Source organism: Kwoniella botswanensis, chromosome 1, assembly GCF_036426115.1.
Source record: "Kwoniella botswanensis chromosome 1, complete sequence".
NCBI classification, from domain to species: Eukaryota; Fungi; Basidiomycota; class Tremellomycetes; order Tremellales; family Cryptococcaceae; genus Kwoniella; species Kwoniella botswanensis.
The window spans coordinates 10157243-10182901 of NC_088599.1; the positions used below are offsets into that span (position 1 = coordinate 10157243).

At 45.2% G+C, this 25659-nt stretch overlaps 6 protein-coding genes across 6 annotated transcripts; 3 read left to right on the forward strand and 3 right to left on the reverse strand.

The window, feature by feature from the left end:
• Positions 1 to 545: 545 nt before the first annotated feature.
• L199_003847 (uncharacterized protein) lies at positions 546 to 5167 on the forward strand (the record flags this gene model as incomplete). Its single annotated transcript, XM_064889575.1, has 18 exons — positions 546 to 549; positions 621 to 638; positions 706 to 721; positions 788 to 826; positions 883 to 983; positions 1058 to 1202; positions 1294 to 1863; positions 1929 to 2296; positions 2367 to 2490; positions 2553 to 3246; positions 3314 to 3379; positions 3485 to 3697; positions 3821 to 3925; positions 3988 to 4106; positions 4167 to 4246; positions 4335 to 4497; positions 4556 to 4647; positions 4710 to 5167. 18 exons carry the CDS (start codon positions 546 to 548, stop codon positions 5165 to 5167), a joined length of 3375 nt encoding a protein of 1124 aa, XP_064745647.1.
• A 403-nt stretch (positions 5168 to 5570) lies between these two features.
• On the reverse strand, positions 5571 to 6822 carry L199_003848 (uncharacterized protein; the record flags this gene model as incomplete). Its single annotated transcript, XM_064889576.1, has 5 exons — positions 5571 to 5648; positions 5715 to 6375; positions 6446 to 6519; positions 6597 to 6691; positions 6759 to 6822. The coding sequence occupies 5 exons, from the start codon at positions 6820 to 6822 to the stop codon at positions 5571 to 5573; spliced, it is 972 nt and encodes a 323-aa protein (XP_064745648.1).
• A 1342-nt stretch (positions 6823 to 8164) lies between these two features.
• L199_003849 (uncharacterized protein) lies at positions 8165 to 9758 on the forward strand (the record flags this gene model as incomplete). Its single annotated transcript, XM_064889577.1, has 4 exons — positions 8165 to 8463; positions 8818 to 9129; positions 9228 to 9353; positions 9458 to 9758. The coding sequence occupies 4 exons, from the start codon at positions 8165 to 8167 to the stop codon at positions 9756 to 9758; spliced, it is 1038 nt and encodes a 345-aa protein (XP_064745649.1).
• Positions 9759 to 10122: 364 nt separating this feature from the next.
• Positions 10123 to 13997, reverse strand: L199_003850 (uncharacterized protein; the record flags this gene model as incomplete). Its single annotated transcript, XM_064889578.1, has 12 exons — positions 10123 to 10403; positions 10490 to 10608; positions 10683 to 10970; positions 11038 to 11142; positions 11208 to 11476; positions 11553 to 11831; positions 11920 to 12339; positions 12401 to 12717; positions 12822 to 13375; positions 13449 to 13627; positions 13775 to 13806; positions 13922 to 13997. The coding sequence occupies 12 exons, from the start codon at positions 13995 to 13997 to the stop codon at positions 10123 to 10125; spliced, it is 2919 nt and encodes a 972-aa protein (XP_064745650.1).
• A 583-nt stretch (positions 13998 to 14580) lies between these two features.
• L199_003851 (uncharacterized protein) lies at positions 14581 to 21845 on the reverse strand (the record flags this gene model as incomplete). Its single annotated transcript, XM_064889579.1, has 16 exons — positions 14581 to 14676; positions 14751 to 14883; positions 14947 to 15064; positions 15141 to 15462; positions 15526 to 15609; positions 15680 to 15824; positions 15894 to 16361; positions 16435 to 16672; positions 16730 to 17071; positions 17125 to 17197; positions 17259 to 18743; positions 18797 to 19915; positions 19975 to 20771; positions 20824 to 20885; positions 20942 to 21265; positions 21484 to 21845. 16 exons carry the CDS (start codon positions 21843 to 21845, stop codon positions 14581 to 14583), a joined length of 6168 nt encoding a protein of 2055 aa, XP_064745651.1.
• A 585-nt stretch (positions 21846 to 22430) lies between these two features.
• Positions 22431 to 25450, forward strand: L199_003852 (uncharacterized protein; the record flags this gene model as incomplete). The annotated part of the gene is made up of 5 exons (XM_064889580.1): positions 22431 to 22814; positions 22881 to 23264; positions 23337 to 24081; positions 24146 to 24293; positions 24361 to 25450. 5 exons carry the CDS (start codon positions 22431 to 22433, stop codon positions 25448 to 25450), a joined length of 2751 nt encoding a protein of 916 aa, XP_064745652.1.
• Between the last annotated feature and the right edge of the window lie 209 nt (positions 25451 to 25659).

Below are 25659 nucleotides of genomic sequence, written 5' to 3' on the forward strand. Positions count from 1 at the left end.
TCAATGGTGGTGATACTGACCGGACGGCTCTTCCGATCTGCAGGGGCCGAACTTGATGATGATGAGGGTATTACAGTCTGCGGTTTCTCAGCGCATGAAAGGTCATCGAGCCGATGTCGCAACGAAATGTATAGGAATAGATATAGCGAGCAGTGCTGATGAAGTACAGTATGTGTAGGAGACGATGAGAGGGTGTGACTACGAAAGTAAAGTAACCGAAAGATGAGAGAGAGATGAGACGGAAGATAACATAATGATCGGTCCTAATTTACTACGGCACTCACTGTACGAGTATCATCCCACCATACACCATACAGACGCGTCATACAACAACAGCAAACCAGTGAATGATAATACCATTCCATCTCATCCCATTTAGCAGACCACAATCTACTTCATGCATAAGACTCGACTCACTCGACCACTCAAGCATCCAAAGATACCCTCAAGCATACCTCGGAACCATATGATATAGTTATACACAGAGTATCAGTCAAGCAACACCTTGAACAGGACAGGCAGGAGCGGACAACCAAGTGTTCACAATGGGTGAGCACGATATCTTTCACTGGAGCATGGACCATTCCGAGCTGATGTGAATCGCTCGCATTGACACATAGACCAATCCATCTTGAGAGGTAAGCGTACAGATAAGCTACGGATATAGAACCAGCTGAAGCTGATATGCTTTCACCTCACTCATAGGGCTCAATGACAAAATGTTGGTCGATGCTATCCAAATTCCTCCAGGTCGTTGATCAAATACTAATAATCGTGTCTTCGACAGATACGAAAGGCGTAAAGCCGCTGCTCTGGAGCTCGAGAAGTAAGCTGCCAATTCTCTTCTGACCATGGAAATCCGTAGCTGACAGAGCGTCGTAGACTGGTCTTATCGTCTGATATTCCTCGCATATCATCGATAATCGACCAACTATGTGGGATGTTCAGTTCTTCCAACTCGGCTTTACATACTAGGAATGGAGGTGGGTCATGCATTCAGATTCGAAGCATAAACTGAGGATCAGACTAATGAGTGACTTCTACATCATTGTTTTAGGTTTGATCGGTCTAGCTGCTACTGCCATAGCGTTAGGTCAAGATGTTGCTCCGTTTCTGGGTATAATCATACCGCCCGTATTAGCTTGTTTTCAAGATCCAGAGTCTAGAGTCAGGTATCATGCTTGTGAGAGTTTATATAATATGTGAGTGATTGTACACCTTCTTCTCCTTAGTTTCTCTTCACTCCTCTCAACTGTAAAAGGGAATAGAGCTCATGGGTGATACGTGCTATAGAGCAAAAGTCAGTAAAGGTGAAATCCTCATTCACTTCAACGAGATATTCGATGCTCTATCAAAGCTTTCTTCAGATTCAGAAATGTCAGTCAAAAACGGAGCGGAATTATTAGATAGATTAATGAAAGATATAGTAGCGGAAGCTGCACCTCATTACGTTTCGATCTATCCTGGAAATTACAATCCAAATTTACCTCATTCCCATGCGCAACGGATAGAAAATGAAACGACGACCACAAGTATAAACAACAAGTTATCAGGTTTAGGTATAAACTCTAATGGTCATAACAATATCGAAAAAGATGGTAATTTAGATCCATGTGCTAGTCCAAAGATTGGTCTAGGTTTAGATTCACCTTCCAAATCTAATGATCAATCCCACGGACAACAACAACGGGAAGAAGATCGAAGAGCTTTTTCGTTAGCTAGATTCATACCTCTCCTTGCAGAACGAATATACGTTATATCACCGTATACCAGGATGCATCTGGTTTCTTGGTTGATGGTTCTGGATTCTGTACCGGATTTGGAATTGGTAGCTTGGTTACCTGAATTTCTAGATGGGTTATTGTGAGTTTTGTCGATCCTCCTGCAGTACATCTACTGTTTCGCTGATAAGGTGAAATGATTATTAGGAAATATCTCGCAGATGGGAATGTCGATGTCCGTCTAGCCACCGAAAATGTTTTGGCGGAATTCCTGCGGGAGATCAAGTATATCGCTCAAGTACAGGAAAAACAGGCAGAGGAAAATAGGTTGAAGAAGGAAACTCGTTCGGTTAGGACACGAGGAAGTAGACATACTTTAGAGTCCGCTATCGAAGATGAAGATGAAGCGATTGCGGACGAGTCGATGACAACCACTACTCAATCTGGGTATGATCACGATGAGGACGACAATGATTGGGAAGGTGAGGGCAGTGGGAATTGGGTGCCGGGCCAAGGTGTTTTTGTGGACCATGCGGCTATCATGGATATTGTCATCCAGCATTTATCCTACCCAGGTGAGTGCTTTTGCTTTTCCATCTAGCAAACGTTAACTCTTGCTAATGATGGTAATTGGTGCGAATATAGATGAACTGGTTCAGTCAACAGCAATGGAATGGATTTTGACGTTCCTCGAATTCGCCCAAAATACCGTTGTAGCATTTACACCACGTATAGTGCCAGCTATCCTACCCAACCTCGCTTCCCCACAGTAAGTCCGCTGCTCTTACTTTCCTTTACAATAACGAAACAAAGCTGACTAGGTCATACTAGTCGTCATATCAAACTCGCCGCTCACGAGACCAATGGCTCATTATACCGAGTCATACAATCCCTTCCACTTCAAGTCCAACCTACTCCTGCAACGGCATCCACAGCTACTGTCTTACTTCCCAGTACAAGTGCATCCGTACCGCCACCTATATCATCGGTAGCAGGTTCACCTCCATCTACTCTGGCATTGACAGGTACTTCTCCTAATCCAATAAAGAAAGATTTCGCCTTATCCTCCAGTACGACTGATCCACCAGATTCAGCCAAGACAACATCCAACATTCCCGTAAATGATCCTTTGGATGTAACTCCAAGTACGACCAAGAACGCCACCATAGGAGGATCAGGTATAACACAGACATTATCAGCTACCAACCTTCAATCACATAAATTAAAAGGTACTTTACCGACTATGTCCGAACCTGTCACTCCAGCTACGGGCGAATTTCCAGGTTCGATAAGTAAGAAGTCATCAATAAGACCTGAATCACCACCTCAGAATCAGCAAGGTCAAGGACAAGGACCACTTTCACCAACGATCGAACAAGGTTTGTTATTAGCGGATGATGTGGATCCGTTTGACGTTCGAGAAACTGTTAACGTCCTGACATTGCAATTCTTGAGTGATCATGCTGAGACGAGAATAGCGGCGTTGGAATGGTTATTGATGCTACATCTGAAAGCGCCTAATAAGGTGAGCAACCTGAATCGTTGAACATCTCATCTAGTAAGTTCCCGTAGCTGACGTGTTGAGTCTATAGATCCTGTCGAGAGATAGTGGTACTTTCCCAGCTTTGTTGAAGACTTTATCGGACCCTTCTGAAGATGTAAGTAACATAACTCATTGTTGAGTTCACACAAGCAACCGCCTCGTCATTGTTTCAAGAGAGAATGCCCGAGATACTGATGCCGAGATGTTTTTGGTTCTATAGGTCGTCAAACATGATTTGCAACTTCTAGCCCAGATATCAGCTTCATCCGAAGATTCATATTTCACCAGTTTCATGGTAAAAGTATTAGAGCTATTCTCAACGGATAGGAGATTGTTGGAAACTCGAGGTAGTCTCATCATCAGACAGTTATGCTTGCATTTGAATGCAGAGAGGATATTTAGGACCATAGCGGAGATTTTGGAGAAAGACGATGTAAGTGATTTGTTTAGCCTAATTAAATGGTAAAATTCACAAAATCAGGGTATTCTTGATACCCCTTCTTTACTTTCTTCTCATTAAGAATGGGATATATACTGATTGGACTGTGCCCGACAGGACCTCGAATTCGCAAGTATGATGGTAGTCAAGTTAAATATGATCTTGATCACTTCGCCTGAGTTGGCAGATTTCAGAAGAAGACTGAAGAATCTAGAATCGAAGGTATGTCTATTATTCAACTCTTCCCATAAATCCCCTGCGCTGACCTTGACATCGTCTCCTAGGATGGTCAAATGCTATTCTCCTCACTGTACAGGTCATGGTGTCACAATGCCGTCGCGGCATTTGCTCTGTGCTTGTTGGCTCAGGCTTATGAACATGCTTCGAACTTGCTCCAAATATTGTAAGTTCTCACTCTTCATTAAATGGATGACATAGGCTGATTGAAGGGGGTTTTGTGAAGTGCTGAATTGGAACTTACCGTACCGTTGCTTGTTCAAATCGATAAATTAGTGATGTTGATTGAATCGCCTGTATTTACGAGTCAGTAATAATCCCATCTAATCTCCCTCCTTAGTGGACCGTGGCAGACAAGGTAATCAATCGCTAACGGTGTCCTGGATTTCGCCAGACCTCCGATTACAACTTCTCGAACCTGAGAAATACCCTTATCTCCCCAAATGCCTATACGGTCTACTCATGATCCTGCCTCAAAGTAGCGCTTTCATCTCTTTGAGAGCGAGGTTGTCGGTAGTACATTCGTCAGGCTATGTTCCCATCTCCAGTACGAAGAGGTGAGTGCGATCCGATCGATTTGGTGTATTGTGTTGACTAAATGTTGTGTGGTCACAGCTCGACAGGATCTACTTTCTCTTCTGCTGCTGCGGTGACGAAGTCCAGGTTGGGTAATAAGGAGGAAATCAAATGGCAGGAACTGTTATCGCGTGAGTAGCTTCGGACTCTCACATCCGAAGCCATGACTGTATGGCTGATTTGATCGACCCAGACTTCCGATCGGTTCAAGCGAAACATGAAAAAGCACGTCGTCAACTCCATTCCGCCGATCTACCCGGTTCTCTATCATCGATTCACTACTCTTCACCATCACAGAGTGGCTTGAACTCCATACCTAATCCGAGCTCCATGCCATCAGCAGGCCAGAAGAGTAGCGGAGGAGCGATCAAGAAGAAATCTGCATCTACATCTGCATCAGCATCAAGACAGAATAGCGTCGAAATATCAGCAGCAGGCATAGGGAGAAGTGGTATATCACCATTGAATCCTAAGAGGATAACGTCAATCTCTGGTCAACCTACTCCAACGCCCAGTGTAAGCATCGGAGGAGCAGTAGCTTCTATGAACCCCAATATCTCCATAGGAGCTAGGTCGACAAGTCCTATCCATCCGGGGAGGAAAAAGTTGTTAGGTGGGTTGAGGAAATCTACAGGTGGGGGTGGGAATTAGAGGTACCAGTGGGTTCAGTTGTTGTCCATGCATATATTGATTGAATCTTGTTGTTTATGGGGAGATGTTGATTTTTGTATATAATATGTGTATAGATGAATTGATGTGTAGTGCTAGCTAGTGTTGGTAGACCTTAGATGGGTCTACATCCTGCGATCCTTTCGCCCATCCCCGCCTCATAGACTCAATCTGAATACAGACATGGAGTTCTGCTTCGTGAGGGTTCACCGGTGTGGATATTGTGTAGTTATAGATAGATGGATGATTGCATGATCAGATGAACCATTTATAATATCAAGGTTCTACCTTTCTGAATTCTTTCCCATTGATAAATACTACATACTCGGCGCCAACAATCTACAAGGCTACAAATCTATTCCGGTCAACCCTCAGAGCAGACTGATTAAGCAGATTTACCATAAAGTAATCTAGCTCCTTCAGGGGCATTCTTGTTGTTTGGGCCGTACCAGTTGGGGAAACCCTATAAAGTGCAACACTTTGTGTTAGCTGTCATTCCCGAAATGTTGACTATAAGACGTGAACTCACAAAGTCTGAACCCCAAGGAGGAGAGTTCACTCTAGTTTGTTTACCGCTCTCTGCCAATTTATCCAATTGTTCCACCTCTGAAGCATCCAACTTGATGGTCTTCAAGTTAGATTCTATCCTTGAGGGAGTGACAGATTTGGGCAAGACCACCACGTTCTTAGAGATCAAATAGGAGATCAAGACCGTAGCAGTTGATTCACCATGTTTCTCGGCGATCTTAGTGAGAACTTCATCCTTGTGTAATGGGGATGAAGTAGATCCGAGAGGTGAATAAGCTTGAACTAAGATACCTTTATCTTGACAGTACTTGACAAGTTCATGTTCTGGGTTATAAGGATGTAATTCAATCTGGTTCGCGGCAGGAGTAACTTTAGCGGTCTTGAGGAGTTTTTCAATGATGGGTATACCAGCGTTGGAAATACCGATAGCCTTCACTTTACCCTTTGCTAAGACGGCTTCCATTTGTTCCCATGTTTTGGCTTGGTCCCATTCCCAATCGATGTTTCTAGAACCGTCTTCCTTAACTGGGAACAAAGGGTGAGTACCGTTGGGAGCGAGCCGGACAGGCCAGTGAATGAGATAGAGATCAAGGTAGTCGGTACCGAGGTCGGAAAGTGTTTGGTCGAGACATTCTTCTACTCTGTCGTGGTATGATGACCAGCTGTATGTCATATGATTACGAATTAGCAGATAATCAACGTGATACGGGTATCAGATGAGACCTGACTTACACTTTGGAAGTGAGGAAGATCTCAGATCGAGGAATACCAGAATCCTTGATACCTTCTCCTACTTCTTTTTCGTTCTATACGATTCCATTCAACGCAGTCAGCGTCATGCGGTCATTGATGAGATAATCCACAATCCACAATCCACACTCACTTGGTAGCATAAAGCACCGTCGATATGTCTGTAACCAGATTTCAAAGCGTGAGCTACAGCAGCTCTCACTTCTCCAGGTTTAGCTTGCCATGTACCTATCGATATTCATCAGCACACACGCTCAGATCCATCATGACGTGTCAGATGGGATGGGTGACTCACCAAGACCGATAGCTGGGATGGTAGCACCAGTGTTAAGCTTGAATGAGGGGACAGAAGCGGCCATTTTGAGTGAGTATCGATGCAGTCTGTGGTTTTCTGGATATGAGAGATACTGTAAATTATGGGGAGTGAGTACAGGGTGGATCCTCCTTGTCTCTGTATATATAGTGGTCATCATCCAAGTGGTATATCCATCTCCCGTGAAGCGGAGATGACATTGACCGGGCCGGGGTATGATCGGACCGATTGACCCGATCTCATCTCTCTCTCAGCGCATCGCAACGCGAGCCAGGGGTATCACGTCATTTTAGATGGGATCGACAACGGTGAGTGCTCAAGTCCCGAATTATCCAGATCATTCGTGGTTCACATATAGACTATATGCTGATGAGGGTGATGGCTATCATAGATGGAGCAGACTCTGATACGACTCTTGAAACGATCGATACGACTGCTAGCATGTTACGTCCAGTCTCAAATTGTCAGTAACGAGACAAGTATCGCCGACTATTCTCCTCCGAGGTCCTTTGATCTTTGATCCCATCAAATTCAATCCACATGCTGTTGTTTCCTGATGCACCTCGACATGGCAACGCCTCCATGGTAACACCATGTCGACTCCTTCACAGCGCTTTGAAATGCACCTCAAGGTACAGGACAGAGACGGATTGATCCGAGGGTGACGGAATGGTATACTGTGGAAGGATAGCAACGTGTGAAGAATGAAAATTGAGAAGTAAAAGAAACGAGAAAGAGGCGTTGATTTATGGCTTTCTGTTCACCATCAAGAATTAATCTTGGCTTGGATCTGATTGACTGCTGGCGGAGATGGGAATCATATCAAACCTATTTACTCCGACGGTGTGCTTTTTTGGCTTGACTCTGATTCTGATCTTTCAGAGGCACTCCTTCATACGGCAACATGGCAACACAGCAAGAAACAGACAATCAAAGGATAGGATGGAGTGGATTGCTGATCTTATTGAGATCTATGATTCTCGACAACGGCCCCCATTCTTCATCTCTCGAAATATTTAGCTACCATCAAAAGCCAATGACCACGATCAACGGACGAAAGGGGTAAAGTTGGGGAAAAGGCAGGGTAGATGGTGTGTGTGTGCGTGTGTGTAAATACGATGAACCTGATCTAGCCAATACCGATAACAATAAGCACACATCACACATAAAAAACCACATCAATCCCGCCTTAGATCGGTTCTCGAAAATCAATCTTACTCTTACTCTTACTCTCTAGCCCTCTTAGGCGAGATGATTCAACTGTCCCCCCACTTGGTCAGCTCGACTAAATTACATTTAAATCAGCCCAACTCGACTTGAACCACATCCCGATCTTCTCCAGCTGGTCTTTCTGATTTTGAATCAAGTCCATCAAAACTAGTGTCACCATGTCCGCTATATTCACAACCACCCAACCTTCAAGTATGATCAGACCTTTCAATACTGATATCTCATACACTCCGAAAGAATGTATCGAAGTAACCATTCTAGAAGCTCCCTCATCACCATCGTCATCATCTTCGTCATCAGCTCACGATGAGACCGAATCCAGTGCTAGGATCTCTCGCCACTTGGAGATACCATCATTGACCGATGAAGAACTTTGGGAACCTTGGTTCGCTTTTCCCTCGAGACCTCAGATGACTTTACATCGTTGGGCTGAGGGTAACAAATCGCAGCTAGATATGTGAGTGGTCACGCAGACGAGAGATCATATTTCACCCTCCCCCCCCCCCCCCCCCTCTCTTCATTCCTCTCTCTTCACATTCCTAAGCCTTCTCCTTTCTGGCGCCCTTGCCGTCGATCCCCCTTCACCGTTCATTCCTCCTCTCATCTCTGTTCGTCCCGTATTTCTCTCCCTCTGCTCTTGCTGTCGGTGCCCCTCCCTGCTTTCTTCCGCCCTATCTGTCTTTCGCTCTCCCCCTCGTGCGTTCTTCTGCCCACTTCTGCCCCCGTTCCCTACCTTCCTTTAAATCATCTTCCACACTCTCATTCTCCTAATTAAGCAACAACATGAAGCTAAACCATCTTATCCTAACAGGTTCATTCACAACCTCCCCCTATCCTCCCCTCCTTCCCTATACCCTCTATTTCTCACTAAGTGCCGCTCGACCCTCACCTCACTCAAAATCCTCGTCCTAGGTTCGATCCTCTTGATCCGAGGAGTAAATCACGGTCCGCAAATGGGTAGAACCCTATTTGGTAGGATCATCGGTGATAGGTACAATGATTTGATGGCTTTTAGAAATCAAAATCAACATTATGCCAAATCGTATATCGCGTTGTTCGAGGATGAAGAGGTTATAAGGAGGAGTGTTGAGGAGGCTAGGTGTTTACAGATAAGAGGTGATCAGTGAGTTGATATCCCGTGTTCCTATCTTATTTGTTTTACCTATGACCTAGCCGATGTGTAATATTTTCTGATTATTTGACGGTGCAATCCGTTCTCAGATTATTCACTCAAGGCGAATACGAAGCTTCTCTTGAACATTACGCAATGGCCCTTATCAAATTAATACCATGGGACACGGCTTCCCTCCCACCTAGTCTGTCTTACAAAACAGGGTTTCAAGAGATGTAAGTTGCAACAAAAACGCTTTTCCTCTAGTTACAGCATGATCTATGTCTGGATTCAAGTGGTGTGTAGCTAATCCAACTGGTTTTTTGCTTCTCGTGGTTAGTGATCAGGCGCTATTCCTTTCCATCGCTTTGATATCCATAAGGATCTGTCAAACCTTACCTCCAGATTATAGATCTCATCTTACGATACATGGATCGAGGCTATATAGATTATCCAAAGCTTCTTGCGATTATATCTCTCATTCTCCGATCTCTGGTAACGCAGGAGAGGAACAAGTCACGCTTGCGTGTAGGTTGGAAAGTATGGCTAGGGAGATTGCCAACGTTCCCAAGATAGATCGATTTGAGGTGGAGGATGGCAAAAGCGTCAGAGAGGTTAGAAGAAGATTCGAAAGGGATTGAAACAAAGAAACGAAGGAATGTATCGTAGGACATTGTCGTGTGTTGTGGCTAGTCATCAGAATCCAGACTTTATTACTTGCCATTTGGTCGAATAATATACCTAGAGGGTATACTCATCCTTTTTGTACTTACTTGTACTCTGTGGTTTCTTTATGTTGCATCTTGATTGTCTTGTCTTGTCCTGTACATTTTCACCATTTTATCATACTTAATTTTTCATTCTGTAGATCCAAATTTAGTTACAACCGACACGACCCCATGACGACATACCCATGAAGTGATGCATTATCATATATAGATTGTCGCATTCATCGATATGCTTCTATACAACGATACTCCCGTATGGTACGGTACAATCACTTTCTCACTTCCCATCCGAGTCCGTGTTATAATCCCCCCCTTCACCATTCCTCTTATTGGGTCTACCACCATCAACAGCCAAAGTTTTACCTACTTTTTCAGCTTCTAATAAAGTATTCAATACCAGTCGATATTGAACGGCTAAACCCCATTTCATCGATTCCAATCTGTTCATGAACAATTCCAAGAGGTTGGAGACCGTCCAATTGGCAGATGAACCTAAGAAGGGGAAAACCATCTCTCCGCCGTGTAAAAGCCATAAATTAGGTGGGATCGTATCGAACCCTAATTGATTTCAGAACCAAGAATGATTGTCAGGACGGATCTTTTATCTAGAAGCAAGTCTGAGTTGAGACGACAGTCCAGCTCACAATTAGCAGCGAACAAAGCTGATTTCAAGCCATTATTCGTTATTTGATGAGGCGCATATTTAGCTATAGCCCAAACTACCAAAGCACAATCGAATGTCCAGAACAATTCGGCAAAGGAGCTAGCATACAATACGCAATACCGCAATTATTATTATTAATTCAAATCGGATTTCATGTTAGATATCTCACTCACCCCCTTGAAAATTCCGCTAATAAGGCGTTCAGTACCCCCGCATGCCACAAGACTTTTCTAACTTCTTTACCATCCTTCATCCACGCTTTCAACCACCCCAAAGACCCTTTCGTGGTCATATCAGGCTCGTATTTGCCCGAAACATGCCGTATCCTATCCATAAGACCAGGTCGGGTGAATTGTATATGGGCGGAATGGTATAATGCTGCAGGTGTGAGACGGAGATGCGTAGGTGAAGGGGAAAGGTAGGTGGTTTGAGCTAGACGTAAGAGCAAATGGGCTGGTTTGCTATATCATATAACACCATATCAGCATATGTCCTACACGTCTGGAGATGATTGATCGGTAGATTTACGTATCTAAAACATGAGCTTCATGGGTGTAAGAAGGTTTGTCCATCCCGTTATCTGTCAATCCCACTCCAAGAGCTTTCTGCAACATCTGTTGATCAAGTAGCATCCTATAATGCAAAAGGCCTCATACGTCGGTCTTCGATATCCATAAATTGTCACTAGAGGGACTCACCTCCAGACAGTCAGAGATATAATCGCACAACCCAAATCATCCATTTTCAGTCCTATATCCTCACCCGCCAATGATTTAGCTAATACTTTCAAGAATTTAGGTCTAGTGGTGGACGGGTCGGTAGCTTCTCCATTGGCGATCAGTGCCGCCCAGCTCGCAGCATCGGGGGCTTCCCACAGGGAATCTTCGCACGGTAGATGGATCCCAGCTTCGTTCACTGCAAATACCGCTGGGATATGTAACAAAGCTACCATCTGAGAATCGAGGTACTGTATACAGACGATCACTCAATCAGCCACTTCGACTGTAGATGAGTCGGCCAGCAGCTCAAAGATTGATACTCACATAGACACCCCATCCCAGTCTCCTCTTCGTCTCATCCTCCATATAAGCTTTATATCTCTGATCGTCCGTGGGAAATTCTTCTCTGGCGTATAAGTCGTTCATGGCTGATCCGATCCCACGAAGTAAGTGTAACCTCCTACAGGTAGTAACGATACTACATCGAAAGATCTCGGCATGATAGTACATCTCTCTTGAACCACATGCTATTCCCAGAGCTGTTTGCAGGAGGAAGGCAAGAAGAGTATTTCGATCGAATTTGGCCCTTTGATCACTACCTCTCTGAAGTAACAGACGCGATAAATTAAATTGGTATTCATTATGAATGGAAGCACACGAGCATAAATTCTTCCGTGAAGCATTCACTCACCATCCAAGCTATCATCCTCCGCACCAACTCACAAAGCGCCACGGCCAACGGCCCAAACTCCTTATTCGCATATGTCGCTCCTATAGCTGCGACCGATAGCAAAAGTACAGCGGGCGTATCACCCTTGAAGAACGTCGGCCTATGTACGATAGGAAAGAGTGGATGGAAATTTTCGAAATATAAATCGACAAAGTCAGACAGAGTTTCAGAATCTGGGAAATCATCTATATCAGGCATGAGCCAAGTAGGTTGATGTGATAGGTAAATTAACGATAACATTGCGTTTCTTGACGTTTCGTTAATCGCATTGTGCGGCATGCCGCTATTGGACCCTTGTTTCCATTTATGCAGTCTTGGTGAGGCCTTGACGCCAGCTAGAGTCAAAGGTCGATCAGGTACTTTAGGTTTGAATATACTCGGCTAATCAATGAATGAACTTTCATCAGTCTCACCTTTACTTTATTCCTTGTGATTAACTCACCCAGGGATTATCTTCTTTCCTTCCAAATGGATCTGGCATCCCCAAGACCGGTTTCCCCTTGTTAAGTGGATTCGTTGAATCCTCGCCATTCACTGGACTACCTCCTCTGGGAGTAGAACACAACAACCATGCTGCGCTCAATGAGTCGGTCGAGCTGATTGGTCCGACACCACCTTTGTCGAACATGCTACTTTGAAGACCTATATCCAAGTCGATATTCTCGTCTGAGCCCCAACCGAATACTTGACCGAACCATTCCCAACTTGGATCGAAGGGGTCGAGGGGTTGGTCAGGTGCGATTGGAGGGCCAAATAGGTCTGAGCAGACCAAGTCAGCGTATATCGACCGAGATCACTTTATAAAATGGACATATGAGATTCTGGTTGTGGTGGATATGGAATATGGAAGGGATAAAACTCACCCGCACCGAAATCACCACCTAGACCCGCACTGGTGCCCACACTAAGTTGAGCAGGATCTATAAACCCGGAATTGGAGGATCCAACTGAAGGTACACTGAATGGTGTACCGGTATTGACAGTAGTCTGCTGAGGTGGAGGAGGCATCATTGACATCCCTGCTGGACCAGACCCGGACATCAACACACTTGGACTAGGGTTTGTCATTGGCGTCAAGCCAGTTGATTGACCACTTGCAGAAGGAGGAGTAGGGCCGTTGAAAGTGTTCCATAATTGGTCGATCGAACTGACATTTATACTTGATTGTTTTTGGTGAGGTGTACTTGCTGGTATGGCCACTTGGATAGGAACCGTATGGGATAATGGTGAGATAGATGCGAATGGATATGAAGGGTTGGGTGTAGGATTGGAAGTCTCGTTGATAGATGTTATAGATGGTCTTCTGTGATCGGACGAAGTTGAATATCGCCTTTCATGATGATGGTCATGATGAAATTCCGCATTTTCACCGCGCTGAGTAGAAGTATCTTCGTCCATAGATGTTCTCCTTATCTTACTATACCAGCGAAAACACACTGTCAATATTGTCTCGAAATTGCATAGTGACGGGATGTAGGACGTGAACTTACTTTGGAGGCTCATCATCACCATCGACCATACCCGACGATGACGATCCACTCTGTCCCTCTTTCTCGGGATGCATAGTCGATACGTGCTTGGCACGTACATCACTCCTGTTGAAACTCTTATCGCAGTGTGGACATGCATAGGGTGTGATTCCTACATGAGTCTTCTCATGTCTTCGAACCTGTGACGGAGTATCAATCGAATCGACATCAGCACCAGACAAGTCATGATGATGTGATGTACGAGAACAGACACATGGTTTGAAGTGGATCCATAGAACAATGATCCATCTCATGCTGATCACTACTAAACAAGTTGAACGACTTACATGTCCAGCAGTCCCAAAAGATTTCTTACATCCTATCATCCACTCATACTCATCAGCTTACAATTCATTCCCACTCGACATGTCCATGACCTTCTGACAGATTGGCATAGGTTGGATGGGTGAAGGTGGATCTCATCCACAACTCACCAATCCATAAACATGGATAGACTGGATTTCCTTTATCGTCCTTCTCAGCTTTCCTTGGTCCTTGTTGGAAAGGCATCTTTCACATTCTCTTCTCTGTGCGAGGTGAGCTAGGCTGCTACGATCTGTTATCGATAAGACCAGATGATAAGTATAATGATGATTGACTATCTTTTCCTTGGCTATAGGTTGGTTGGGATGTTGTCTACGATGCACAAAGGGTTAATAGGTGGATCTCAGGTGGATCTCATCCTGGTCAGGTGGATACCCTTTACCAAGAGATCGCGCTTAATACCGGACCGGGACCTGGCCACGTGCACAATCCCCACTCAGATCAGATCAGACAACCACCTGTATCTCTTCGCATGTACTGCAGTGCGTATTTCTGGGCAATCCGATTGTCGGTATGGAGTGTCATGGTAAAATCTAGATACATGCGGAACGGCCGATCAATCGACTTATGAGGTAATGGAGGGGACAGGTTGGTGGGTGGTGGATAATGATATAAAACATGTAGGGATAAAACAGACGTATATATACTACAAAACAAAAACATGGTCTATATAAATTGAATAACGGTATAATCGTTTGTATAAGTAACAAAACAAAAACAGAAACGGAGAATGCTAGTCAGACGCTTTGAAATGAGGCAATGACGCAACCTAAGAAAGATGGAAAGATCCTCCACCATCTTTCATAGCTCTTTCAATCTGAGCAGCGAGAATCTCTTTTGTCGAGTAATCAGGCATTTTCAAATACTACAAAACGATCAAGAACATCTCGTCAGCCAATTATCCTACATGCGGTAGAAAATCAAAAAAATAAAACATACCTGAGCACATGTCATCACACTAGGTAGATAATCATCAGCTTTAAAAGGTGGCTCGTGAGGTTTCCTAACGACCGTGAAAGGTGGGGTGAGACCTTTAAATCCTCCAATAGGAAGTTTAGGTGCACCGGTGATACTACAAATCGTCTGTTAGCTGAACTCGGACTAAATCATCGAATGAATGAGGGGTGCAACTTACAACTGTAAGAACTGTCTTCGTTGTTCTTTGTCATATCCCACCATGACTTCCAGCAAATTCTGGACAGCTCGAGAATCGAGGTTATATCCATGATCAGCTTTGAGGGATTGTTCGAGTGCTACCAGTCAAATCACACATCAGTATTCTATCATGTGCAGTTGCACCAGATATTTGATAGTGCAAATGAGACTCACTCTCTCTTGACCAATCTTCTTCGGCATTACCAAACAACAATCCCAACTCTTCAGGTGAAAAGATCCTCATATCTCTTATAGAGAAAACCATTGAGAACCCTTCTTGGAAAGCTTTGACCTGTTTTTCGACCCCACTACCTAAAGTCATCTCCAACACTCTCTCAAGGTATTCGTCCAAATTGGAATCGTCCACATCGATATGAGATCCACCAGGTTTGAGCTCGATGTTGTACCCTGGTAACGTGAAATCAAGAGATAAGTCGGCCAACTTCGCTCCTCCTACTGTAAGAGCGGCAAGCTTGGTGCGTCTAGTTGAAGCGGGCTGAAGGAATGTAAACATCAGTTTTCCTGCATAAGCTATCCCAAGATTAGCATACAAACTGACCAGTTTGAGGGCTTCGATCTCCTTTCTAGCGTATGAGTAAGCTTGCAGTCTCTCCAAAGATCTTGCAAGACCAGTATCGACAGCCTAGATGGCATAAAGGTCAGCTGAAAACCGCAGTGTCGTATGTCTACTAAGGAATTTGCTGGTAACTCACCTTTAGCGTCGCAATGGTCTTCTTGACCGGCTGTCCAAGGATCAACTTTAAGAACACTCTATTCAGGTTGATATCGATGATCCTCGTGTCGAGCAAAGCTCTTCCAGCGAACAACCCTAAAGTCTTGAACCATGATAATCTGGATCTGACGTCACACATCAGCTTTCATTCTGATCTGGTATGATGATGTTATAGTACAGAACAGCAGACTTACTCTGAACCACTTGAACTCTCATTGAGTGGTGAAGGGAACAAACCTTTAGGATGGAACACGTAATTACCCTCTTTCGTCTCATCCTCATCTCTCCAAATTCCTAATGCCCTTCTCGCAAATTCTTTACTAGCTAAAGAATAAAATTCCAAAGTTGGTCCTAAACCCGTACCGATCTCATCGAAGTATTCAATTTCTAATATACCCGTGGACGTTCCATAGATCTCTAATACTTTGGAGCACGATTCTAACAATTGTGACCTTGATATCCGTACTTTCTGTCTGACCAGACGAGCCAAGTGGGATACATCGTCGCGTCTGCCGTTTCGGGAATTGCCACCTTGCTGAGATCGGGAGATTAATCGACCATAGCCGAAGGAAGTGGATTGGAGGAAGTTGTATCGAGTATCGAAAGGGAAGAGGAACGAAAAGTGCTTGGGAAGCTCGACAGCCCATTCAGGAAGACAGTCACTAACCATCAAAACGGACAAATCAGCACCCTAAAATTCCCCTTATTTGCGGCAGAGGACATAAGCAGACCTACCTAGCGATGATCATGGTCTCTTCCAATTGTCTAGTCAATTTAGCAGTCAACTTGTTGTTGACAAACAGGTTTTCATCTAGTGCGTTGTCCGAAAGTCGGAAAGCATCTTTACCGTCGACTGAGAGGTTATGTACGACTCTGAGTAATCTGAGGATCTTGGATGTGGGAGTTCCAGGCTCGAGACCAGCGGGGAAAGAACTGGTGACGGAAGCAGGAGAAGGCGCTTCGACAGGTACATCTGAGCATTATTATCAGCTTACATTCAGTGAGATGCAACTATGTAATGGGAGCTCACCAGATTTAGCGGGACCCTCAACTTTTCTGAATTTGATCGTCACTGGCATATTGTAAATTCCACCGTATCCGGCAGAGCCACCACCAGATATAGAGTCCTGATTCCTGTGAACCGCACCGTACAGAGTATCGTCCAGAGACAGCTTATTCCCGTTGATGTTGAATTCCAGATGCCAGTCAGTAGGGGCAGTCTTGACAGCTCCTGCGTATGATGATCCACGAGGGGTAGCAGCTCCGCTAGCTGATGGGTCAGGGCCTGACGTCGCAGTTGCAGCTGATGGGTTCTGTTGAGGAGTAGCAATCCGTGTGCCTTCAGGTGTCTTGGCCTCGACTCGGGAACCATCTTTCAGTTACATCAGCTTAGTACGTAAGGCCTTGGCAGGTCAAAGCACGCACCAGCGGCAACGGACATGTTAACAACGCTTTCTGTCGGCCTAGCTAATTCCTCTCCCATTTCCTCCTCGAACACCTAATAACAAGTATCGAGTTAGCATACACTTAGAAAGTATCATGAGTCATCCTCAACTCACCTCATGACCATACTCATCCTCTTCCGAGTAATCATCCTCATCGAAATCCATATCCATCGGCATATGAGGGAAGATTGACGGTCCACTAGCGGAGATTGATGCAGCAGCGGCCGGTGCAGGTGTGAAGGGCTCAGCGGCAGCAGGAGCTGATACTGAGTTGGAGCTTTCACCAGTCTCTTGAGCACTAAGCCTTGCGCTTCTCCTTCTTTGTGGTTTAGATGATGGTTCGGCTTTATCAGCTTCTTCAGCTTTATTTCTCTCGGTCGACGGTTCCGCTTTGTTCTCTGTACTAGTGGACGCGGTAGCTGCTGCCGAACTACCTGCAGTAGCCATTGAGGTATCTCCAAGTCGACTCAAAGGTCCTCCGCCTCCAGCAAGCGCAGAGAGGAGTCGGGAAGTAGGGTTTCCTCCACCTGCTGGCATACCTGCAGCGTAGGCGGCAAACATTCGTGATAAACCTGAACCATAATTCCCATCTGCTACTCGGGGTCTAAGGTAATCGTTGAGCGCTTGCATAGATGCAATAGCTTGTATGGTCACGCTAAGGGTAGAAACCTGCTTGGGAATATCTTCACCTTCCTCGGCTTGAAGTCTGATACGCATGGTTCGACTCAAACTTGATGCAGAAGGTCTGGATGCGTCGGTACCACCGCCGAATGCGATTTCCACATCGAAATTTTCGAGTCGTCCAAGACTTTCGTGCAATCGTTTGACAAGCATGGTAAGAGGTGAAGGATTGGATAAGGATGTATCGGAGAAGACTTCGAATAACATCAATCGTCGATCTGAAGAAGAGACTTCTCCATCGATGTCCACGAATTCAAGTAAACCATCAACTAGACCACTTTTGAGTAATTCGAAACTTGATAGAGCTTGATCGACATTGGAGAATCTAGAAGCGATATCTCGGAGAGTATCCCGCAATTCAGCTTCATTTGCTTCAGCTCGACGTAGTTTCTGTACCATCGCATTGATCTCATCGAGAACTTGAGAAGCTGCTTGGTGATGATCTCCACCGACATCAAAGACCTTTTTGGCTTGAAGCATACGAGCTCGTACGATGTTGGCATCGCTGGGATCGAGGTACGAGCTCGATGATCGTTTAGGTGTAGATGGTCCACTGGGAATCTCACCGAGAAGCGGGATACCGCCTGGGATGCTAGCCAAGGAGAGAAGCGGTTTCAGATCCTCGGGAATGGCAGGTGCATTGGTCGGTGTGCTCATGGATGGTCCCGCAGCTGTTTCTTCGTTTTCTTCAGGTTCAGTCTTAACAAGTGCGGCTTCCTTGGCAGCCTTTTCCTTTGCCATTTCCTGTTCTGCAAGAGCATCGATCTCGAAAACCACACCCTCTCGGAGAAAAGAGGCTTGATAGACTTCTGGTATCTTGGTAGCAAGAAGTTCGACTAATTGCAAAGCATGCTGAACGAAGGTGGGATTGTCCTTCGATGATATGATCGCACAGAGGAAGCTCGCCATGGGAACGAACTAGGACGAGAAATTAGCAACAGTGTTGACATTTCAATATCAATTTGACTTACTCTCAAAGTACTCTTCAGCTGCTCTGCATTGGCAAAAGCGATAGCCTTGACCAGACCACTCAACACTTTGGCTCTTACTCTGAACACGACTGAAGCAGCGTAGACATCGACAAGAACTGGTACAACTGCTTTGATGAATTTGCCAATGATCTCCGGGTTGGATTGAAGTAATTCGAATCTTTGCTCCATCTGAGCATTTGCCTCTTTCAGTGCTTTGAGCATGGCAGCTTCTCGAGATGACGCTGAAGATGAAGCAACAGCAGTTGGTGTGACAGCGTCGGCGGGGAGTGGTGCGTTGCCGCCAGATGGTGTAGGAGGACCAGATGAAGTACCAGATGCAGCTTCTGCAACTCGGCTACTACGCCTAGGAGCACCCGGTCGGTCGGATCTATCTGCTTTCCTCCCCTTCTTGACTCTGGCGAGGTTTTTCTCGGTATATCCTTTAGGGTCGAAAACACCTTCTCGTGGTGTAGGTGGGAGTAATTCGCATATCAGACCAAGGGCTTCTTCGACTTGATCTTTAGGACGATGAGCGAGATTCTGAAGAACGGCCATATCGGCTATTCCACCGGCAAGACCTTGTCCACCTGATGATCCACCTTGTTCATCCTCGTCATGGGCTGGAGGGAGAACACCAGTAAGTATCTGGTAGATAGTGCTGGTCATGCCAGCTTCGAGGAAAGCGAGAGAAACCTTGGCGGATCCTCGAGCTGACGTAGTCAAGGCTTTGAGGAGATGAGTGTAAGTTGATGGGGATACAAGTGGTGATCCTCCAGAAGGCATGAGAAGAGCATTGATCGCGGTGATAGTAGGAACTTCAAGGAGGCCTTCGAGGTGTTCAGCGTTATGTCGATAAGATTCTATGGTTCTGACTACAGCGAGAGTAGCTTGTTCGACAAGTCGTTGATCACCTGAGCTGAGGGTATCTCGGAGAGTAGGGAAGACTTCCTTGATCTGGGCGTAGTGTTCGCTCGAGATGTTACGGCAGCAGTTTGCAGCTGCAGTCACCGCAGTTCGCTGAACATTAGTCGAGAAGAAGGGTAGGTAATTGAGTAGGGCACCGAGGCCGCCTTCTCGCACGATAGCTGCTGGGTACTCCGCGGAGATCTTCTCGAGGGTCTGGTAGGCAACACAATCGTCAGCGATGTGGGTTGAAAAGCAGATCGACCTGTACTCACACTTAACGTTTGTTCGGCCAGTTCTATATAGGTGATTTCAGCCAACTTGGAGCAGAGAACGGGAACAGCGCCCAGATGAACCAGGGTATGACCGGAACCGGGGAGAGCTTCTATCAGATGAGCGAGACATCTACAGGCAAGAAGTTGACATTCCATATCATCTTGATCTCCTGATGGCATCATGCCTCCTGAACTCATTGCTAACGCAGCAGCAAGTTGAGCATCTTCATCCATCTCGTCTAACCCCTGATTCTCATCGCCGCTATCTTGATCTTCGTTGATGTTGGGTTTACCATTGAGTATGGCGATGAACTCGGTGGCGAAGGATGTAGGGGAAAATGCACCACCAAGGGTATCTTCGTTACTGACCAAAAGAAGTTCACTACATTCTCTCAGAGCGGCTAGTCGTGTAGCAACATTCTTGGATTGAAGGTTGGTCTTCAATTGTTTGAACCGGTTGGAAAGACCTGACATCATACCTCCAAATGCACGGAATCCACCTCCGAAGATAGCAGCAGCAGTCGCTTCATCAAGGTGGAGACCGGTATCACTGGCAAGTCGAGCGAGTCGATCATAGGCAGTTCCACCTGGACCTCCTCCGCGATTACCCGCATCCCCTTCACCATCTTCGTCATCATCATCCTCCTCCTCCTCTTCATCATCGTCATGTTCTGATCGTTCCATGTGCTCATCGTCATCATCCTCATCGTCTAGAATATCGCGGCCAGATCCGCTGGGTTCATCCATCCAAAGCGAGTCATCATCATCCATGTGATCGTCGACGAGGTGTCTGGCAGCTAAGGGAGGGTCAGAGCAAATTTCTAGAATCGTATTTCAGGAGTGACTTACAGGTATCTCCTTTCTTGATTCTATCACTGGATGATCCGAGAGTTGAGCGCTTCTGCTTTGGGCTATGCATTACCATTATATCAGCGGTTGCTACCAACAAAAACCAAAGACCACTTACTTCGCTTTCTTAGGCATCTTGTAAGCTGCTTTCTTTTCCTTTACTTTTCCTTTCACAACAGCTTTTGCCTTACCCTTGCCTTTGGAGCTTGCAGCGGGGGTGGTAGGTTGAATTTCCTCCTCGGACTTATGCCTTAGATCGTATCTTCCACTGCCAGTAGAAGTGATAGATGCTCTCTTGGTGCGATTGATGCCCGCTTCGGTGATTGATGGATTATGGTTGGATGCAGGAGGCGAAGGTGATCGTGGAGCTCGTTTCTTTCCTTTCCTATCGGTGGGAGAAGTTTCAGAAGGGACAGATGCGTGAGGCGGTGAAGCACGAGATCTAATCGTCCATCAACAAAAGTCAGCGTCATGTAGTGTGACCTTGGAACATATTTGTCATGAAGCAGCAGGTTGACAAAAATTCGACTCAGACGACCTCCTTTGATTGTGTTGAACAAGATTTGGAGGGGAGATATGATAGTAGTTACCGAGGGGCGATTGAGGAGCAACGCAGACAGCAGGCTACACCGGAAGATGAACAGGAGATAATGTACTTACTTCTTCTTGCTACTTCCTGCTTGGGGTGTTTCTTCTATATGAACTCGTTTCTTTCCCTTGCCACCTGTACTTGCGGGGCCAGGGAGATCCAGGGAAGATGCGGGAACTGTGTTATCACCTATAGAAAATCTGGCCGATCGACGAGTGGTTATAGCTTCGGTCGAAGGTTGTGATTGTGGAATGATGTCTGATTGTCTTCTCTGCTTTCCTCGTGTCGCACGAGGATTTGTGGTTGCTTCGTTATTGACAGTTGACAAGTGACTTGATGATGATAATGGGTCGTTACGATTAGATGTCGATCCGAGATTGAGATTGCGTTCAGATTGAGATTGAGATTGAGTTTTATCTGCCTCGTCGTTCATTGAGAGATGTAATGATAGGTTGGAATGATAAGTCTATCCCGATAGTCGAATGGGAAGAAGGGTTATAGGGTGTGGGTGGTAGGGTTATATGTCGTCTGATTGATTGGTGTTATAAGCTGACGCTCATGCAGTGGTTGATCTGATTGAAGTGCGTCATGAGTAAGAGAGAGTGAATATATGTGGGATCTAGATGAGGAAGAAGGTGGGTGAGATGCGAATGGAGGGTGAAGAAGAAAGAGTAAGGTGTGAGGTGACCAAGACAAAGAGAGAGAACGTACGCACGGATCGCTAATCTCTGGTCTACTAGTACCAGTCGGGTCATAGACACGTGGTAAAGTACTATCCTCTTTCACGGATATGTGATTCAATCTCCGCGACTCGGGTGTCAAGTGGAGGTGTGTGCAGACGAGAAGAAGGGAAGAATGCTAGAGTCTATCGAGTAGTTGAAAAGTTGGATCTTCAACCGCTCTGTGACCATCCAACATGTCTCATTGAACAAAACCCATCTTTCTCAAGCAGCACACTCACATTCAGGAGATTGGTTACTCTCATCCTCCCTCTCATCCGACTCAATACGCGCCCACCATGTCAGCAGACAAGCATCCCGAATCTATCCCAGCTCTCATGAGCTCCCTCCGCCATCTGCGAGATACCAATCCCAAAGCTGTCCGGGCAAATGTCCATATATACCCTGCGTCGCTTTACGCCAATAATGGAGAATCAAGTTCGACGAGCTCGATGAGAGATAGGAAGATAACAAGCTGGAAGATGACCGAGCATATGTATTTCAGTTCTCAGAACCCTTTTCCTACACTGGCCAGAGGGCTGTTTACCGAAGAAGTTCAGGAGAATGACCCACTACCTGGTGAGGTCAATAGTGCAGGTGAGGGATGTACGAGACCCAAAGATAGGATAGTAGCGAGAGGGTATGATAAATTTTTCAATATAGACGAAGTAGAATGGACCAACGTGAGTTATCTTCATCCCCGGTGACATACAAAATTACTTCTGCTCATACTAATTACCTTCAAATAGTGGTCAGCAATGAAGATACACACCGAACCTCCTTATCATCTGACACTGAAATCAAATGGATGTTTGATCTTGATATCGGCCCTTTCACCCTCTTATCTGATAGTGGCTTCCAAGCATTCATTGGGAACTACTACCGATGCGCAGGAACAGGAAGCTCTAATTGGCTTGGCGGACCTTTCAATCAAAGACAACGATCAAAAGCAGAATAAGAGCAAGAAAGAGGTTCAGCAGGAGGCAAAAGCCGAAAAGGCAGAACATGAAGAGGCCAAGGCCCACGCTGCGGTCGGCAGGGACTGGGTGAAGAAAACTTTAGCTGCGAAGGGAAAGACAGAAGCTGAGCTGGCTAAGAAGTTGTGGGACGGAAATATGACTGCTGTACTGGAGGTGAGTCATCCGGCTTCTACCTTATCCATCTGTCTCATATACAAGGTTCAAGCTCATATAGGTGTATCGTAGCTATGTGACGATTCATTCGAAGAGCATGTGATAGCGACCCCAGCCCATTGGACAGGTCTTCACCTCCACGGACTAAATCACAACACTCCTCATTTCTCAACTTCTCCTCCTGATAAGGTGAAATCCTTCGCTGAAGAATTCGGGTTCATCCAAACGAAATATGTCGAGCTGCAGACTTTAGACGAGGTAAAATCGTTCACCGATGATGTCGCTAAGACAGGTTCATGGGAAGGAGACATGATAGAAGGATTTGTGGTCCGGTGCAAAGTCAAACAACCACCTCAAAGTAGCCAGACGAATGGTAAACCACCATACAAAGTCGGATCACCTTTCTTTTTCAAAGTGAAATTCGACGAACCTTATCTCCTTTATAGACAGTGGCGAGAAATCACTAGAGTCATGTTACCTCTCTTAGAGAAAACTGAACCAGAAGATATAGCGGCAATATGGAAAAAGGTACGAACGAAATCGAAACGACCCGAAGTCTCAGTTTACGCAGATTGGGTAGGGAAGATGATCAAGACCGAACCTGCTTTATTCGATAATTATGATAAAGGTGTGGTGAGAGTTAGAGAGAGGTTCTTGAGATGGATAGAAGACGATGAAAGCGCAAAGAAACTTTGGAATGATGCTAGGGAAGGTAAAGCGAAGAATATCTTGGGGAAAAACGGGAGTGAGAAGCAACAAAGTAAAGAGGGTTTACCTAAGAAATGGTTACTCGTGCCAATTGCTGTACCAGGTTGTGGTAAGTCAGCTAGGTATCGTGATCTATGTGGACGAAGAAGCTGATTCATTGCTTTCCTGTATAGGTAAAACATTGATCGGCGTAGCGTTATCCAAGCTATTCGGTTTCGGTCATACCCAAAGCGACGATATCACCACCAAACGTACAGCACCTACATTCATCAAAAACATCACTGCATTATTACAAAAAGAGGATGTCGTCTACGCAGACAGGTAAGCTAGAAATTCTCTTAATTGAAAGATACAAGTCAAGCTTACTAATCTTGAACTTGCTCTGTAGGAATAACCATATACCAAAACACTACGAAGAACTATCCGCAATAGCCTCTTCGAGGCCAATGCAGAAATACGATGTCCGGCTAATAGGAATCGTATGGGATATATCTTCTCAGCCATACCACAGATTACTCCGAATCTGCTCAGAGAGAGTCGTCGCTCGAGGAGATAATCATCAAACTCTCCGACCTGATCCAACGGTAGATGCAGAACACGAAGCGGTAGTAGGCCAATTTTTGAGAAATTTCACTTCTCCCGATCCACTCTTGTTCGATCAACTTGTCGATGTCAATGTCCTGAGTTCGCCAAGGGATGTATTGGGTAAAATTATCGATTCTTTAGTAGACATTGTAGGCTTACCTAGACCTGAAGAAGGAGATATAGATATAGCCTTGAACGAGGCAGGGGAATATAAAGTGACTACGCCATATCACGCACCGGCAAAAGTTGGCAAACCAATCAGATATTTCGGTATCGCACCTGAGATCGACCTGGGTGATATTGTAGGGAATATAATACAAAATCCTACATCTTTTGGTGATCAAAACGAATATTCGGAATCTGCTATGGAGATATTTGATCTGATTAAATCGCAAGGTAGAATTACATCAAAACCGCATATCACCTTATCACACGAGAAGAACGTTGCCACCGAAGCTGAACAATTAGCTTCCGAAGGGAAGGAAGGTGAAGAGGGTCCTCAAAAGAGATTATGGGATACATGTAGAAGATTATCTGAAATGAAAGTCTCAATGTTATTCAAGTTCAGATTAACCCATTTGATATGGGATAAAAGAGTCATGACTTTAGCTATAGAAGATTTTAGACCTATCCCCGTAGACAAGGAGGGAGGAATACAAGTGGATTTGGAAAGTGTATTACCTTCCGATGTGAAGAGCTTATTACATATTACTGTGGGGACGGTGTCAGAGGAGATATCGGCATTTGAATCTAGAGGGTTGATGAAGGTCCTTCGAGAGAATGGAGATAGTGAGTCAGGTGAGAAGGATGAGGTTGTAGAGGGTGGTGGAAAAGTCAGATGGATCAGAGTCAAAGAAATGGAAGGTGAAGGAAGAGTCAAAGGCATGAGTTGAGAGGAAAAGGAATTTGTATATCCAGCATTATAAATAAGTATACCCATGCATCATGTCATTTGTCAATCAGGAGCTCAGACAGTCCCTCAGCTTTACCTATACATTTACATTTGGCTTTACAAAGCGACTCGCACGATCTTAAGGCTTGCGATGATGGCAAGTTCGGGTTCATGTACATCACGCATTGATGGAATGCATGTTTGTCATCA